Below are 18,606 nucleotides of genomic sequence, written 5' to 3'. Positions count from 1 at the left end.
CCACCTGCATAGATTTCAAGTTTTATGGCTTGCATTGCTTGTTGAGTCTGAAGCAATGCCATTAATTGATTGTATTGAGATGTTGTAAGTGAGAATCCATTGCTTGGTAGGGAATCTTGATTTTCCTTGGATTGGCTCAATCTTGTCGACATGATTTACCTGAGCGACTTGGCGAGTATTCCTGCTCTGTAAGTAGCCGGGTAGGTAGCCATGCAATTTGTAGTACTTTTCTTCTGTGTGGCTAAGATAGCCACAGTGTGGACATTGAGGATAATTTTTCTTGCCTTTCATCTTAGATCCAGAAGTTGCCATGAGACTTGGAGCTTGCTTCACAGCAAAAGCCATGTGTTGAGGTGGTTGAAATGAAGTGAGTGTTCGTTGTTTCTCCTCTTACAGCCCTAGCGAGAAAAATTTTTCAATTGGAAGTAGAGGATTTGAGAGCAGAATTTGGCTCCTCACATTTACCAAGTTGTCATTCAAGCCCATGAGGAACAACATAATGTACTCTTGATCGAGATACGCTTGGATGACATTCACTCCACCGCAAGAACAGGCAACAAGAGGCTTAAAGGTGTTGAGTTCTTTCCAAAAAATCTTCAGCTTTGTGAAGTACTGTGAGACAGTGAGAGATCCTTGACTCAGCGTCATCAGTGATTTCTTTAACTTAAAGATTTGAGGCGCGTTACTCTGGGAGAACCTAGCTTCCAAATCTTGCCATAAAAGCGCAACTGAGCCAACATAAATCACACTTTCTCTGATATCTTTTGAAATCAAATTTAGCAACCAAGTAGTCACGATATCGTTGATGCATTGCCAAGTTTTTGCAAGCAATGGATCAAGAGCGAGGTCTGGTTTTGGCAGGGAGACATCAATGAACCCGATTTTGTGCTTTCCATTGAGTGTATGACGCATCGATCGACACCAATAAGCATAGTTGTCTTCTTAAAGTGGTTGAGATACTAGTATAAGTCCTGGGTGATCACTTAAATGAAGTGTATAAGCGTAAAAAATTGACGAGCATAGCATCGAAACCGGAGAAACCGCTTGTGACGGAACCTTATTTAAAGAGGTCGACATCGTTGCTTAGGAATTAGTCAAGAAGAGATCGAAATTAGAAGAAGTATTAGTAGGAGCGAAAGAATAAAAAGAATCGAAAGAATCGATTGAGGAAAAAAGAGCAATCTAAATGATTATGATGTTCATAATGAGAACGAGAGAAGATAATGACGAGAAAATTAAAAAAAATTTTTTCAAAAAAAATTACCAAAGAGAAAAAAAGGACAAAAGCATGGAAAATTCTCATCTAATATCATATTAATATACAAAATAAAAAAAATTGTAAATTTATTATTAGTATTTGCTTACAAGTAAAGTATATATATATACAGGGGTATAACAGTGGCTATACTAATTGTCTGCATCAGTCTAACTAACTAATATCTCTAATTAATTTAAATAAATTATATGAAATGTAATACTAAGAAATAATAGTTATTTTGAGATGGTCAAAGGCTTGTTCTTACCACTATTATTTTTTTTCATGACAAAATTTAACTCTATATAAATACTATTCATCAAAACTAAGTTTTTATCGAAAATAAAAGTTTAGCATTCTAAATTATGAATAAAAACACTTTCTCATATTAAATTTAATTTTTAACTTTTGACCTTGTAACTAATGATACACACTCATCAATTCAATATATTCCTATTTTTTGTGTGATAAAACTATACTTGTATTAAAATTTTAAATTATTATATAAAAATATATAAATAATTGGGCAAAAAAGGAAAATAAGCCAATGGAGCAAGAAAATTACGTGAATCAGCCAAACTGAAAATTTCTTCACGAATCAGCCAAAGGACACTTATATGTAATTCGAACTAGGTTGGTTCGAACTCCATAAACACATAATTCGAACCTAGTTAGTTCGAATTCCATGTATTATAATTCGAACCTAGTTGGTTCGAATTACCCCTTTGTTCCACTCCCCTAGTAATTCGAACCGAGTTGGTTCGAATTACTCATAAATTGCATCAAATAGTAATTCAAACCAGGCTGGTTCGAATTACTATATTTTTGGCTATATAAGGAGTTCGAATCACCCTCATTCGAACAACTTCTCCATCCCTATACCCCACCCAAATTCCAGAGAAAATGACCCAGATTCCATCCGACAAAGACACGAACAGAAAACTATACAGATGGGAGACGATCTGGTAAGGCTATATCGGTTGGGCGGAGTCGCTCATATAGCCGGGGTGATCAACGACGAGGTTAGTGGATAGAACACTTCTTTGCGATCAGTTTATCTTAGTTAGTGATTTTGCATGTGGTTTTAGTGGCGGTTTATGTTAGTAGTTTATCATAGTGGTATTGCAAGTGGTTTTTTTAGAGGTTTTGTATGTGTTTTAGTTAGCGGTTTATATTAGTGATTTTATGTGCGGTTTATGATAGTGGATTTGCATGTGGTTTTCGATAGTGGAATAGCATCCGGTTTATGTTAACGGTTTAAGCTAGTGGTTTTTTTGACGGTTCAGTTTAGTAGTTTTTACTAGTAGTTTACTATATGTCTGTGTAAGCGGTTTGTTATATTGGTTTCATATGTATATTGTGTTATTGGTTTCGATAAGTGGTTTATGATATTAATTTTTTTATTGGTTTTCTATGTCGATCTACTAATGTGGTCCATGTAATGCCCAGCCACAGAGATGCATCAGGAGCATGCGGCGACAACAGGGCATGCGACTCGATGAGCGGTATGTGTCGTACTTGCAGATGGCGGGGTTATACCATCTAGCGAGGCTAAATGATAGATGGTTCCGGATAGATGAGCCCCTTCTCAGTGCCTTCATGGAGCGGTGGCGTCCTGAGACGCACACTTTCCATATGTTCTTCGGAGAGTGCACGATCACGTTTCAGGACGTGGCGTACCAGTTGGGGTTGACAGTGGACGGCCGTTATGTCAGCGGTTGCCTTACAGATTTTCATATATATCGATGGTGGACGTCCTGCTTGGGTGTGGTTCGAGGAATTGCTTGGAGTGATTCCTCCTCCGAGCCAGGTTCAGAAGTTCGCAGTAAAGTGTAGTTGGTTGCAGGAGACATTTGGAGAGTGCCCCGAGGGAGCCGATGAGGACACCGTTTGGCGCTATGCTCGTGCCTATATCATGATATTGTTGGGCACTCAGCTGTTTGCCGACAAGTCCAGCAACCGCATTCACATCAGATGGCTGCCGTACGTAGCTAGGCTTGAGGAGATGGGTTTCTATAGTTGGGGGTCTGCAGCATTGGCATGGTTATACCGATGCATGTGCCGAGTGGCGAACCGACATGTGGTGAAGTTAGCGGGCCCACTTCAGCTACTTCAGTTCTGGATCTTCTGGCGCTTTCCTAGGTTTAGGCCTGCTAGGTATGATACGTGCAGCTGGCCTTTGGCATCGAGGTAATCTACTATTATATTTCAAGTTAAATTAGCTATTGTTGTAGTACGCTTGTGCTGTTTTACAATTTTGTCATACTTTTAGTTAGAAATAACACAGATGTCTGATGCAGGTGGTCAGGTTACAACCCTTCCGTTAGCGAGAAGGGTCCTAGGGTGCAGATGTGGAGACTGTAGATAGACATGTTACAGCCCAGGGATGTGAGTATACTTTCTGTTACTTTATTTATATAACTAGACTTTAATATTGTGTATACGTAGTTTGCTTAACAATGTTGTAACTTTTGTGCAGTTTATCTGGATGCCGTATAGCTCTCCCGAGGTACTGCATGTTGTGCATCCAGAGGCGTTGGAGCCTCGACACACGGCGTTGTAGCGATCTGTGACATCACTAATATACTTTACCGTCATAGAGTGGCATCAGATAGATGGGGTTCTACCACAGTTCGGCGGTGTCCAGCTCCGACCGCGTCCCGCCTTGAACATCGACTTTCTGATGTCGAAGGATGGGAGAGGCGGTGATCATCGGTTTCCGTCCGCTTTCCAACATTGGCATCTTCATTGGGAGAGTCATGCAGACCACGTCCTCCGGTTCGATGTTGTTGCGGACCCTGGACCGTCGCACGCATACCTAGATTGATGGAGTCGGCATGGAAAGAGGTTCTTGTCACCAGAGATGTATTTGGGGGATTCGAGGGGCGTTCCTATTCTTGTCGAGGCGTCACAGAGGGGTCCTGGGCTAGTTCCTGACATGGATCGAGTTAACGACGTCCCTGATAGGCGTCAGATAGAGAGAAAAGCTCGAGTCGGGACACGACAGAGCCAGCGTAAGTGGAGGTGGCTAGACCAGGCTATGTAGGAGGCTGATGACGCAGGTCGGGGTCGTGGTCGAGGACGAGGACGTGGAGGCAGACGGAGGGCGCATGCTGCGGGGCACGACGATGGTGATCTTGGTGACGTGGCCGGTAGGGGAGGGGCTGCAGTTGGGGTTGTTAGTCCCCATCATGGTGGGTAGCGTGGAGAGGGGTACGCTATCGGAGATCCCTCTGCCCATGATGAGGCTGGACTTGGGGAGGGGCCGCTCCAAGATTACTTCGTCGGTGTTTCCGGTGACGACCAGCCACTTCAGGAGAGTACGCCATGGGTGAGTCTGGGCAGCACGTTCTCAGACTTCCTTGCCGGTGTTGGTCTTGATGCAGATTTTGGTGGACCACAGTTCCTCGATGAGATCAGTACCATTATGCAGGAGGATGAGGCTGTCCGTGGCCGGAGTCAGACGACGAGGACACAGGGACTGTTAGATGTCGATCTTAATGAGCCTCCCTCCGTGCCTCCTCCTGACTATTTTGCTTTGGGTGGTACCCCAGCTTCAGCACATACTGTTGGGTCACATTCAGTTGCCAGACCGTCTTCATCACGACCGTTACATGTCCAGCCTAGGACGCCTGCACAGGCAGCCCCGCAGGACGAGGATGATGAGATCGAGGATGAGGAGCCCCTTATCCGGAGAGGTCAGAGGACACGAGTACCACGTCGTTGCTTCACGGGGTCACACCTATTTAGATGATTTGTGTGTCATGTTGTATGTTACCTATCTCCGTCTATGTATTTATCAGTTGATGTATGTCTGTGTTACTTATTGCTTTATCGTCTATCATTTACTATGAAAACATCTTTACTTTGCGTTTTGATATTATTTAATTTCCGCATCACGTATTAATTTAAATGGTAGATTTATTTATTGCCGTGTCCATTCAACAGACATTTCGTTTAAAAATCTGGTAACAAAACACTTCTATTACATAGGATCCCATGCTTAGTAATTCGAACCAGCCTAGTTCGAATTACTATTTGATGCAATTTGTGCGTAATTCGAACCAACGCGGTTCGAATTACTAGGGAAGTGGAACAAAGGGGTAATTCGAACCAACTAGGTTCGAATTATAATACATGGAGTTCGAACCAACTAGATTCGAATTATGTGTTTGTGGAGTTTGAACCAACCTAGTTCGAATTACATAGAAGTGTCTTTTGGCTGATTCGTGAAGAAATTTTCAGTTTGGCTGATTCACGTAATTTTCTTGCTCCATTGGCTTATTTCCGTTTTTTTCCCTAAATAATTATTTCTCTAATACATAACAAACAATAGTATTGTGCAATAAGTCAAATATCACTTAGTTAAAAATTTAGAGTTAAAATTACAATTTAAGTTTTATATTTTGTTGAAAGAAAAGTATAAGAAGACAACTAAAATATTAAACAATATGAATAATGAATATTTCGGATGTTCAATTCAATAGGTATGTAGATGATTATATTAATTATTTTTAATTGGATAGTTATTTCTTTTGATTCGATTTACTCATGTGCAGTTAACAATAGTTGAATGTTAAATTTACTAGGTGTACAGATAGTTATCCTAATATTAAAGTTTAAGAGATAATTTAGAAGTGGAATGTTTTTTTAATTTTATTAGATCAATTCTAAAATTTATTATTTACATTGTTTACAAAAATTATTGTATATCTAACAAATTATTTGTTGAATTATGTCGCTATGTACAGCTGTTACTAAGTGAGGTTCTTTCTTACAAGCAATTCCATAGAATCTTCATTTGATTTTATAAAGCTTGATTTTGTGTTTTGGTCGGTTGCAGCTAGATGAAGCCAAATTTTCGTTTCCCGCGTTAGCACTTGTATGCACAGTAACAACATCAAGTGGCAATAATATTATGTTAATTAATTAAAGAAAAGATCATTAATATTTGTATTTATTTTATATTTAAATTAATATTAATTAATTTTTTTAGTTTTTCATTTAAAATATTAGTCCTTCATAGTTCATATTTTGTATTAATTAATACGTTTGTTAACATAGAACGTTCTTTAAAATTAGACCAAACCAACTTATTCAACATGAACTTGGTTTAATGATTAGTTATTCAGCAACTTATTAATTAATAACAAATTTTTAAATAAAATTCAGTATTACAGTAGATTAATTTTTAACTTGTCAAACTAAAAATTATCATAAAAAATAAAAAAAAATGAATTACTTAAAAATTAGTTGCTTCAATAGTTCGGTCTAAAAAATTTTGATTAAAAAATTAGTTAAAAATTAATAAAATCAATAAAAGTCTAACAAATCAGTTATACTAGTCCGGTGTATGTTTTATTGGAAAAACAATTAAAAATTTATTTTTTAAAAATGATTCATTTCTAAAAAAAATATATATTTATATAAAAATATATTGTTTTATCATATTAAACTCAACCTGATTGAGTTTCATTTAAAATTTTAAACAATTAAATTTTGTATTTTGTCATGACCGAAGTTTGAGAAGGTCTATTATTGCAACCTTTTTATAATAATCTTTCAGGGAAAAAAAATCTTCAGCAAACTTTCATGTGGAACAGTCATTCAAGATTACGATTTGCAAAAGGTTTGCTATCATTTATTGATGATTTCGGAATCCTATGTTGCTCATAATTAAGTTTGACTTCTAAAAGAAGGAACCCTGTTTTTTGGTTATAAAAAAAAGGAGCCTATGTGGAATACCTTCTTAAAAGGGTCAATCACTTGTGTGTTTGAACCGTTCATCGTTACATTCTCTATTGATTCATTAACTTTTATATACATGATTGTAAAAATAATGACAATTAAAATAAAATTTGTAACAACCAATCATTCTTAATTATATCAATTCTGTTAGGGAGCGTAGACGGGTTCAGCCAACTTGTACTAATTTTTTAAAGGATTGAACCTCAAAATTCATCTTAATAAAAATAAGTTAATATATATAGATGTTTCTTCTGTTAAGTATTAGAATGTTTCTTTTTTATACTAAATGAATGTTCTTTTATATATTTTTTAAATTTTTTTGTATTACAAATGTGAATATCTCTATTTCTTTAAAGATTTCATAATTTTTTTTTAAATCTTATAGATATAAAATATAACTGAATATTTTTTGTTAAGTATTAGGATGCTTTTTTTCATATTAAATAAATATTTTTTTATATTTTTATAATTGTTCAAGAACAACTCGTGCTCTACCACTCCTTCCTTATTCTTGAAGCTGAACCAAGTGCAAGGCAAAGACTGATTGGATGTGATGGAATCGTGATTTGACCGATTCGAAGACCTGTGCTGCTTGCTGCAGGAGATGCTGCAGAAGATCAATGCATGAGTGGATTCCATGGAGCAGGACACTCCGATCCATCACAAAGGGAGTTCTCCGACGTCGCACCAGGCCGTCAGTGGCTCGCAGGAAATAGAACCGCGCTGGAGCTATGGAAAAAACTGGAACTCTGATTTTTCGCGGTGAAGATGTGATGACTTGAATTGAGCGTCTAGAGCAGTTCTTGTTCATAGCGGTATACCAGAAGAGGAGTGGGTCGCAGTGACAATGTTCGCCATAAAAAGTCGCGCGTTCACGTCATTCCGATGATAGAAATTGACTGCAACAATGCTGACGGTGAGAGAGAAGAATCTGTATGTGTGTGGTTATTAGAGGTGGATAGATTAATGGGAGAAAGAAAATAAAATTTTTTACAAAAATTAATTAAGTTTACTTAATCAATTTTAAATTTTTTTAAATTTTAAATTTAAAAATTTAAAATTAATTATTAATAATTATAATTAATTAAATTATTTATTTTTTTACTGGTTAGACACTTAATTTTCTATACTTTTCCTTCTTATATGCATAAAACATTCTCTTAATTTAAAAAGCGGATGAAGTTGTTAACTTGTTATTGTATTTTCCTATCTGGCCACTAGTCAAGTCTAAAGTTTTACGGTTATTATATTAAAATATTTTTTTCCTCAGTTGATATTATTAAGTGTAATTTTTTTACATAATATTTTTCACATATTTTTTATTAATCTCATTTAAAGAGTATATAATATAAAAAAAATCAAACTTTACAATATTAATTAAAAAAAGTTTGAGAGAATTCATTATAATTATATTATTCATCTGCTTTCAGTTTTAAAAATACTATTATTTATGTCCCTATCTAAAATTCTAATAAAACATGAAAAAAGTTTGAATATAAATATAATAAATATGGGATAATTTATTCTAATAAAATAAATAGAAATTAAAATTATATAAATATTTTAAATTAAAATTGGTTATACTATTTACATGTAAATTGAATTAAATTTATGTAATTTATTATGTATATATTATATCAGTAATAAATTGAATCAAGTTACAAAATTAAACATAAAAATCAAAACGTAAGTTTTACTTTATATCAGTAATAAATTAAATCAGACTTATTCAATTTACTTTGTATATGTTGTAAATTGATTTGATTTACTATTAGTACAACATATAGATAGTAACTCGAATCAACTTGATTTAATTTACATGTAAATAGCATAAATCGAATCAAGTTAATTCGATTTATATAAAAATATACAGTACATGGCGTATAATCAATTCTAGTTTAAGATATTTACGTAATTTTAATCTCCATTCATTTTATTAGCGTAGATGAACTATTCTCCACATCCGAGCAATTTTAACATCCAAGTTCATCCAAACAATTTTAGATCACGCGCTTCTTTTTTCCGTTTTCTTCTCCCCTCGTGATGCCGCTTCTTCTTTTTCTTCTTGTTTTAAATTCACACTTGCGTTTTTCTTCTTCTTCGTTATACATATCGTCATTATCATTATCATCGTTATTGTTATTGTTGAATTTTTGCCATGTTGATGACGTTGTCTGATCTAAAATTTATTTTAGATGTGTTTCTGTTCACGATTCAGTCTTGTTTGTGTGCTTATTTTCGAACTGAGTTTATGTGTCGCAATCATTATGTAATTTCGGTTCATTTCTGAGTTAATTGTGTCGCAATTGTTATGTAATTTTGGTTCATTTATGAGTTAATTTTGTTGTAGTCCATTATGTAATTTCGGTTCATTTCTGAGTTAATTGTGTCGCAGTTATTATATGATTTCGGTCATTTTTGAGTGAATTAAGGTGCATTTGGACTCGTTGTCCTACACAATTCAAAACTCTTTCTCCTCATCTTCTATCGTTTCTTCTTCTTTCTTTTCATCTTTTTCTTCTTCATCTTCACCTTCTTGTTTTATTTTTTAAAATTCTTTTTTATTTACTCTCCTGAGAGGAATAAAACCAAAAAAAAAGAAAAAAATATTAAACAAAAAAGAAGAAGAAACATATTATTGACGTTATCTAATCCAAAACTGATTTTGGATGTGTTTTTCTTCATGATTCAATCTTGTTTGTGTGCTTATTTTCGAATTGAGTTTATGTGTCGCAGTTATTATGGTAAATTTCGGTTCATTTCTAAGTTAATTGTGTCGCAATTGTTATGTAATTTCGGTTCATTTTTTAGTTAATTGTGTTGCAATCTATTATGTAATTTTGGTTCATTTCTGAGTGAACTAAGGTACATTTGGACTCGTTCTCCTGTACAAGTCAAAATTCTTTCTCCTCTTCCTCCTTCATTTTCTACTACAATACAGCAGTAACAAAAGAATGACAATAAGAAAAAGATACACAAAGAAGAAGAAGAAGAAAGAGAAGGAGAAGGAGAAGGAAAAAGAACAGGAGGATGAGGAGAAGGAGAATGAGCAGGAGGAGGAGAAGGAGCAAGGGGAACGCGAAGAAGAAAAAGACAACGACGATGATAATGTAAATAGTGTATGCGCGGGTAATTATGCTTTTTTTAATGAGAATTGTTTTTTTTTTTTTTTTGTATTAGGTCTACTTGGTTGGACTTGGATGATAATATTGCTTGGATGTGTAACAGATCTATAAATTGTAATACACCGAAAAAAATCTTTTACTATTAATAAAAAAATTTAAATTCAATAAATATGTATGTCATAACCGATAATTGAAAAATGTTTGAAGTAATATATATATTAGATCAATGACTATCTCGCCCTATATCTAGCTCTTGATTCATATATAATAAGAGATTTCAATCCTAGATTCCTAGTTACATATGCACAAAACAATTTTAATATATTCACTGTATATCATATAGATTATGTAAGGTGCATACTATATTTTTCTATTGCTTCACAACACTTTTTATTTAAAAAATAAAATAACAGGTATTACTAAAATAAAAAAAGATATAAATTTAATTTTGATAGCATTTGTATAACTACCATAATCACCATTAGCATAAACATTATAGAATCCACTTAAATATAAACATAATATATAATATTGTTCAGAAGCACTCCCTTTAAAAATATAATATTTGAATAGTTAATGAACAGTGTTTGTTCAGCCAAATCCTTAGATGCATCGAATGCATAAATAACGAACAATTAATCAACAATTATATATGATTCTTAGTTAGTATATTAATATATTATTGGATTATCTTAAAACAAAACTGGTTGTAATTATGAAAGGTTTTGTTTGTTAAAGTTACTTAAAAATTAAAATATATCTTTTTTCCAATAAATACATTATACGTTGAAAAATTTAAATCTTTAATAAAACTTTTTATATTTAATATCTTAACAAATTCCAATTAACAAAATCTAATTATAATTGGAGTATAAATAAAACGGAAACCACTAAGATAAAAACGTTTAAAATGTCTTTTTTTAAATATAATTTTTAGTAATTAAAATTCAATATATATAATCGATTAAATCGTGTTATTTTTGTCAAAATTAGATCAAATAAATTGATTTAATAAAAAAATTGGTAAAACAAACCTTGAATCGACTAAATTAATATTTTTTTTATAGAAAATGATTACAATAACTCTATTATAGAAAATGACTAAAATATTTCTATTATATATATATATATATATATATATATATATATATATATATATATATTTTAAAAATTCTAAATCTTTAACTCTATAATGACATAGAAATAAGAAGGATTAGAATTTATGATTTTTAAAATAATAATAATAATAATAATAATAATAATAATAATAATAATAATAATAATTTATTTTTTTAATAAAAATATTGTAGTTAATTTTTATAAAAAAATATTAATTTAAATAGGTTTAAAATGTAGCTCATTAATTTTTTTATCAAATTAATTTGTCTGATCTAATTTAAATAAAAATAATACGATTTAATTAATTATATATATAAATTTTAATTACTAAAAAAAAATTTTAAAATATTTTAAACGTCTTTATATATGATAGCAAAACAAGGTAAGTAAAGCGAACGTCTAAGGAAGATGCAAATGATGCAGTGGCTTTAAAATGATAAGAACTTCCAGTAGTCTCTGAGTGGCGAAGTGGCAGCGAACAAAAGGATTTCAAAAGGAGAAGATTTTGAGTTCAAGGTGAACAATTTATTCATTGATTCATTCTATTTTTTATGGAAAGTACCTACCTCATTCATCACTTCATCTTATTCTGATCCGGCTGGAGGATCCAAGTTTAATTTGTAAGAGAAAACAAAAAATGAGCAAATAAAATCGCTCATCAAAGTTCAAAACCCTAACAAAATTTGGGTAATAAATTAATAAAGCTGAATAGATGGATAGATGCAGTGAAAGTATACCGGAGTGATATTGATTCGACTCATCTTAATCAATCAATAAGATCAGATCAAATGAACCGAAGCAATATCACACCTGTTTACTTCTGCAGAATTAATATTTCATGTATACAAGAAGAGTTCTATTTGTGCAAGCAAGCAAACAAGAGTGATATTGATTCGGCTCATCTAAAATTTAACATGATTAAATTTAGGATGAGCCGAATCAATACCACGCCATGTACTACTTTTGCAGAAGCTTGTGAGGGCACGCAAGACAGTTACTGGTATTACTTTGAGGAGAAACGCACCCTCTCCTCGCCCCATATATAAAGAGCAGAGAGGAAACAATACTATATATATAACTATATATTATTAAATAATCCCTCCTAATTACTCTCAATGCACGTATGTACTATATGTCATCGAATCATATCGTATATATCATCTATAACAAAGGTCACCCTACTTATCTTTTATTAATATTAACCAATACTTTTAGGAGGGATGAGTTAGATAATATGTACTGTAGTGTAACATGTAGTGCATAATAAGCATCTTTATCATGATCAAGATTCACCAATACTACTCTATCTCTGCATAATAATAATAATAATAATAATAATAATAATAATAATAATGGAGGATTAGTTCTATTTTCTGTTTTGAGTTATGACACATGAAGCTACTAGGAAAGTCATGTCACCAATGACGCCAATTGCTAAGGTGCTGCGTTTGGTTTATGAATAGATTGAGATATAGACACAAATACATAGACATTAAAGATATAGACACAATGAGACATAAAATTTTTAAGTTGTTTGGTAATTAAATAGAGAGACACAACAATAAATTACAATCATATAAAATTTTAATATTACCCTTATTACAAATACCACCACCCTATTTTTTTTCACTATTATCTAAACCACCACCACCACTTCTCTATTACTATTAATAACTCTTAAATTAATAAAAAAATTTAATCAAAACAGAACTACACAGATATAATAAATATCAATCAAGATTCAATTGAATAAAAAATTAAATATATAATTTTTTTCTACAAAAAAAATTGAAAATCAAGGGAGAAGATGAAGTTGAAAACAGGGGTGGAAGTAGAAAGACAAATCCAGCAGGATGCAAAGGTTGAGGCATTTTTGACAGAGGCAATGCACTGATTCTGGCTGAAGTAGCTGCATCGGCGGTTTTGCAATTTCAGGTAGTACCAGTGGTGGTTCTGGCAAAGCTGGCGACAATGGTAGTTCAGGCAGAGGCGAAGAGTTATGCGATTCTGGGAGAGACAGCGGTGGTGGATCTCAAAAATGCACGAACAGTTCGATTTGTTAAACTGGGAGAGGAAGCAGTGGCAAATTTGACAGAAATAGTGGTAGCGACGGCTTTGCGATTTTGAGAGAGGCAGCGGCGGCGTTTTCGGTAGAGGAGGCGGCAACGGTTTTAAAGGAGGAGCGGCAGCTATTTTGGCAGAAGAGCGACAATGATTCTTGTAGAGACATGGATTCAGGAAGATAAAATGGTTTGGAAGAAAAGAAAGATGAAGAAGACGACGGTGTAGAAGTGAAAAGGGATAAAATAGGGAAGATGATAGATTTAGGAATTTTTTAAATTGACTAAGGATAAAATTGTCCAAAATTTTATTATAAATCTCTGTCCATCTTTAAAAATTCGTGTCTCACACTTTTAAAGAGACCAAATTACATGTCTCTAGTGTGTAAGTGTGTGTAATCGTATCCTTTGTAAACTTATGTCTTATAAAACAAACACTGTATGCATACCACAGTGTCCATGTCTTTGGTAGATATAGACAATAAACAAACGCGGCCTAATATCATGGCCATTCGCTTTCAACAACAGTTAGCTATTTACGTGTTAATTAAAAACCATAAACATTACTTGCACAATTTTTCTAATATACTTTATATTTATTTAGACAATAAATACATTTATTAACAAAAAATAAATACTTAAATATATATGATTTATAAAAATATTTCAGTTTTAGTTATTTTTATTAAATTAAAGTATGTTTTTTTCTAATATCTATCATTTTTTAAAAAATATTTTTAATATTTAATTTCATTTAATTTTGTTCCTGACGATTTCAACACATTTAATTTTATCTTTAAGGTTTTCAATTTTTCAAAATTAATTCTTAGACATTTTTAATTTTATCTCTAATATTTTAGATAAATTTGAGATTTGAAAGTAATTTTGATGCAAATAAAAGTTATTAAGAACAAAATTGAATGAAATTAAACGTTAGAGATATTTAAATTTTAAAAAATTACAAATATTAAAAACAAAAAGCATACTTTATTTTTTATTGTTGACCTAAGACTTATTTATCTAAAAATAATAGTGAATATTGACCTAACACTTATTTATCTGATGAAAATAATATTTTTTTATTGTTGACCTAACACTTATTTATATAAAAAAATTATTAAAGACTAATTTGGTAAAATCACAATTTAATAGCTAAAAAATGCTGAAGGATATTTTAGTAGAAAAGTTAATTACTAAAATTTTTTTGAAGGTTATTACAGTAAAAATATAATTTAATTGCGAGAAAAAAAACTGTTAAAGGATATTTTAGTGAATAAAATTTAATTTAAAATAAAATTTTTGTTAAAGAGAATCTTTGTAAAATACAATTTTTTTTAAAATAAATAAAGTTAATGTTATTAACAAATTATAGGTCAAATAGCATAATTTTTATATTTGTATTTAAAAGTCTTGCATTCGAGTTTTATTCCTAAAATGTTTTTAAAAGTTAAAAAAATATATATTTTATAAATAATGAGAAAAAGAATATTATTTTAACTACTCTTATAAGAAGAAAGACAAAATTTCTCTAAAAATAAATAAAAAAATCTAAGGAATCAATACTTAACTAACAAAAAAATAAATAATCTTATATTATTAAATATAATTTTACATTATTAAAAATATTATTAATAATTATAAATCACAAAATCTACTGATTCAGTAGTACTCTTTAAAAAATATATAAACCAAAATATTTTCAATAATGAACTGCACACTATCCCCTTTATCCCCCTACAAAAAATGAGCAATTCAAAAGCATGTATATAGTTAATCATATTTTTTACCTTTAATTACAAAAAGTAGTAAGGGCTCTAGATTCTCGGAATATAAATATATACATAATTAAGGTATGATTAGCCATGTGCATGTGAAATTCCTTATCGAAAAATAAGAATCTACTCATTATAGAATTTCTTCATCAGAAACACCTCCCCTACCCTGTCTTTTCGTCAGTTAATTAATTTATATAGTACAAAGCTAATTAAGAGAGAGTGTTTTATGCAAATTGTTGGCAAAGAATAAGAGCTTAAACTCCTGTATAAACTAATAGGTGAAATCTTGGTGGCCAAAATATTAATGGTTAAAAATGATTAAAAGTTGATCTTTTAATAAAATAATAATACCTGTTGAATTTAGTTTCACAACTTTTCAATATTTGAAGGGTGGTTAAGAGTGTGCAATAATTACTAAGAAATTATCTTGTGGATAGAATTATCATTTGAAGTTACTTTATGTGTTGTTAGATTTTGGATAAAAATATTATTGGGCCATTATACAAAATAAAATCAAAACTGCTCAAAATAAGGCCTAATCATTTTTTTGGCACAACTGTAAAATAAAATTTATTTCTTTAATAATTTATTTTTTAATTTGTTTGTATTTTTCTAAAAAAAATAACCGTAAAAAATATTATGATACCCTAAAAATTTTATTAAGGGAATAAAATTAGTATTTTTTTACAAGATATATTTGTAAACTTTATTTTTTATATTTATTTAAAAAATTGTTGGATTGTGAGAGTGTTCGTTTTTTTTTAATAATTATACAAAAAATTAATAGTGAATTAATATAAATATATTAACATTTGTAAAATACATATTATAAACATTAAAGTCAGCTATCAGTATAAAATATATGTCAGAATATAAATACACATTTATTATTTATTATATATTACTGATTTTACAACTAAAATATGTCACATGTTACTTTTTATTGTAATTAAAATCAATTTTTTCTCTCAAAAATTAAAGAGTTCTCTCCTCTTCTTTTTCTCCCTTTCTCTATCTCTCTCATTCCTTCACTCACTCTATCTCTCTTATATATCATTATCAATTATTAATTACAAATTTGACAATTAAAATATACAACATGGCATTATCTAATTACATTCAAACAAAATTAAAATTTTAAAATTGAATATAGCTATATTATATATTATATTTATATATTACTAACTAATTTAATAACTAAAATGTGTCACATGACACTCTCTTATTAAAATTTAAAGAAAATATTTTCCTCCAAAATTACTAAATCTCCTTCTTACATTCTCTTGTCTGTCTCTTTTTTTTTCTATTTCTCTCTATCTTTCGCACTCTATATATAATTTATATTTTATATTAGAAATTTGACAAATCAAAATGTGCCACCAAATATTCTTTTATTGTAATTAAAATAAAATTTTTTTAGCTTTCAAAATTAACAAACTCCTAATCCTATTCTTCTTTTTTATCTTTCTCGCTCTTTTTTCTCATTCTCTATTTTTCTCTACCATTTTGTTTTCTACAAAAAATAAAATTAACAACATAATATAATTTAAATAAAAAATCTTATTATATACATATTTTTTTATTTAGCTTTAAATTTTTACTACTTATCTTTCTAATCTATGTTTTTACTTTTTTTTTTCAAATATTTATTGTATATAATTTAAATAAATACTAATCTACTTAATATACTAAAATTGGGTTTTTTCCCAACTACTAAAGGTGACATGTCGATCTCTCATGCCTCCGTTTTCCCTCCAAAATGAATAAAAAAAATTTTCTATTCTAAATTATTTTATTGTAATTATATTATAATTAATACTAAATGAATAATATATAATTATACTAATTTAGCAACATATCTTCATTATAATTATATCAAATCAATATTTAATGCACTATTAAACTACTTATCAATTATCAATTAAAAATATTTTTAATAATTTTAATGATAATAATAATATCAATAATAGTAATAATAATAATAAAAAATCTTCGTTACCCGATTCACGTTTATCAAATAATTTTTCTAAATTATTTTATAAAAATATCTTTAATATAATTATATTGTAATTAATATTTAATAAATAATATATAATTATACTAATTTAGAAACATATCTTCATTATAATTGTATCAAATCAAAATTTAATGCATTATTAAAAAATTACTTTAATAATAGGTAATTTATATATTTATTTTTGTTTTACTAAAGTCTATATATAGTGTTTTCCTGTGGTACATGAATCTAAATTTGAGAGTCAATTCATAATTTTATATTTAGTGTTTTTTTTTTACTACTTCATAGAATAAGAATGTATTATTCGTTTTTTATTGAAGTTGATCCTTTTAAGGTACAATTTATAATTTTTTATAATATTTTTCATATGCTCATTCTATTATATTATTCTTTTGATAATTTTTTATTTGTTGTTACTCTAAGTTATTCTTATCGTCTAATATTCCAGTTCAATTGTCTTTTGCCACAATCATTTACAATCATCACATCCATGAAATACCTCATCGAGTTGTCTTCACTTATTTGGGTTCCAACTACATGGATATAAGCGTTCAAAGAAGAGGCAATAGTCTCTACTTTACCGAAGGATGGTTGGATCTACTCACCTATTATGACCAACCCAATGGAATGTGGTTAAAGTTATATTTCTTAGGAGGAGCTCGATTTTTGATTGAGGAATTGCATCCACAGAACTTTATAGGACAAGTTCAAGTTCCATCCCCTCCATGCTTTTTACGTCTGACCGAAAATCTTCAAAGTGGAGTACATAATGAAATTGAATTCCCTCCGTTTCAGTTCAGTTTTGCTAAATTCGTGACAAATTCAGATATGCAATTTCAATGATTGGTAATATATTTAAATTTTCTTAGTTTAAACTGTTCATTATTAGAATAATTTTTTAATATTTTTTTATTTTTTTCAGAAATTACCAGCTTTCTTTTGCATGCATGCAATGCCATTGAGGGGAATAAGAGTTAGTTTAGTTTCTCGGTGTGACAATTCTATACCTTACCGCATTGCATGGATATCGAATGATGAAGCTTATTAAATTAGTAATAACAATTTCCAATTTCAAATTTTGTATATTAAGTTGTTATTAAAAATTGGGTAATAAAGATTTACACGGGAAAATCATTGATAAATTCAATTAACCATATAGAAGATAATATACTAACAGTTTTAGTATATTATTTATGGCAAGCGAAATTATTTTCCCAGATTTTCTATTAAAATTGAAATTAGTAATAGTTTAAAAAAAGTTTATTAATAAAGTTACTAATAGTCACATTTTTATACACAGGATATATGTTTTCTATATATTATTTAAAAAATATAATGAAACATGAATAATGAATGAGTATGTGATTTTTTCAACTAGCTAATTAATGCAAAATCGAGTACCTTTTTTATTCGATTGAGATCATATTCTGTTTGGTGAAAGTTTCAATCACCTTAATTAAATCTTGTCTTTGTGCCTTAACTTATACAGGTAGTAATATGTTACATA

The 18,606-nt window shown here is 30.2% G+C and overlaps 1 protein-coding gene across 1 annotated transcript; it reads right to left on the bottom strand.

Moving 5' to 3' along the window:
- Positions 1–390: 390 nt before the first annotated feature.
- Positions 391–912, bottom strand: LOC130945332 (uncharacterized). The gene has a single exon (XM_057874064.1). It carries the CDS (start codon positions 910–912, stop codon positions 391–393), a length of 522 nt encoding a protein of 173 aa, XP_057730047.1.
- Positions 913–18,606: the final 17,694 nt, after the last annotated feature.

This window comes from Arachis stenosperma, chromosome 8 (assembly GCF_014773155.1).
Source record: "Arachis stenosperma cultivar V10309 chromosome 8, arast.V10309.gnm1.PFL2, whole genome shotgun sequence".
NCBI classification, from domain to species: domain Eukaryota; kingdom Viridiplantae; phylum Streptophyta; class Magnoliopsida; order Fabales; family Fabaceae; genus Arachis; species Arachis stenosperma.
This window is presented reverse-complemented; position numbering and strand designations above follow the sequence as displayed.

Coding starts and splice junctions, on each gene's coding strand:
- LOC130945332 (XM_057874064.1), bottom strand. CDS start 912: ATGCGTCATACACTCAATGGAAAGCACAAAATCGGGTTCATTGATGTC.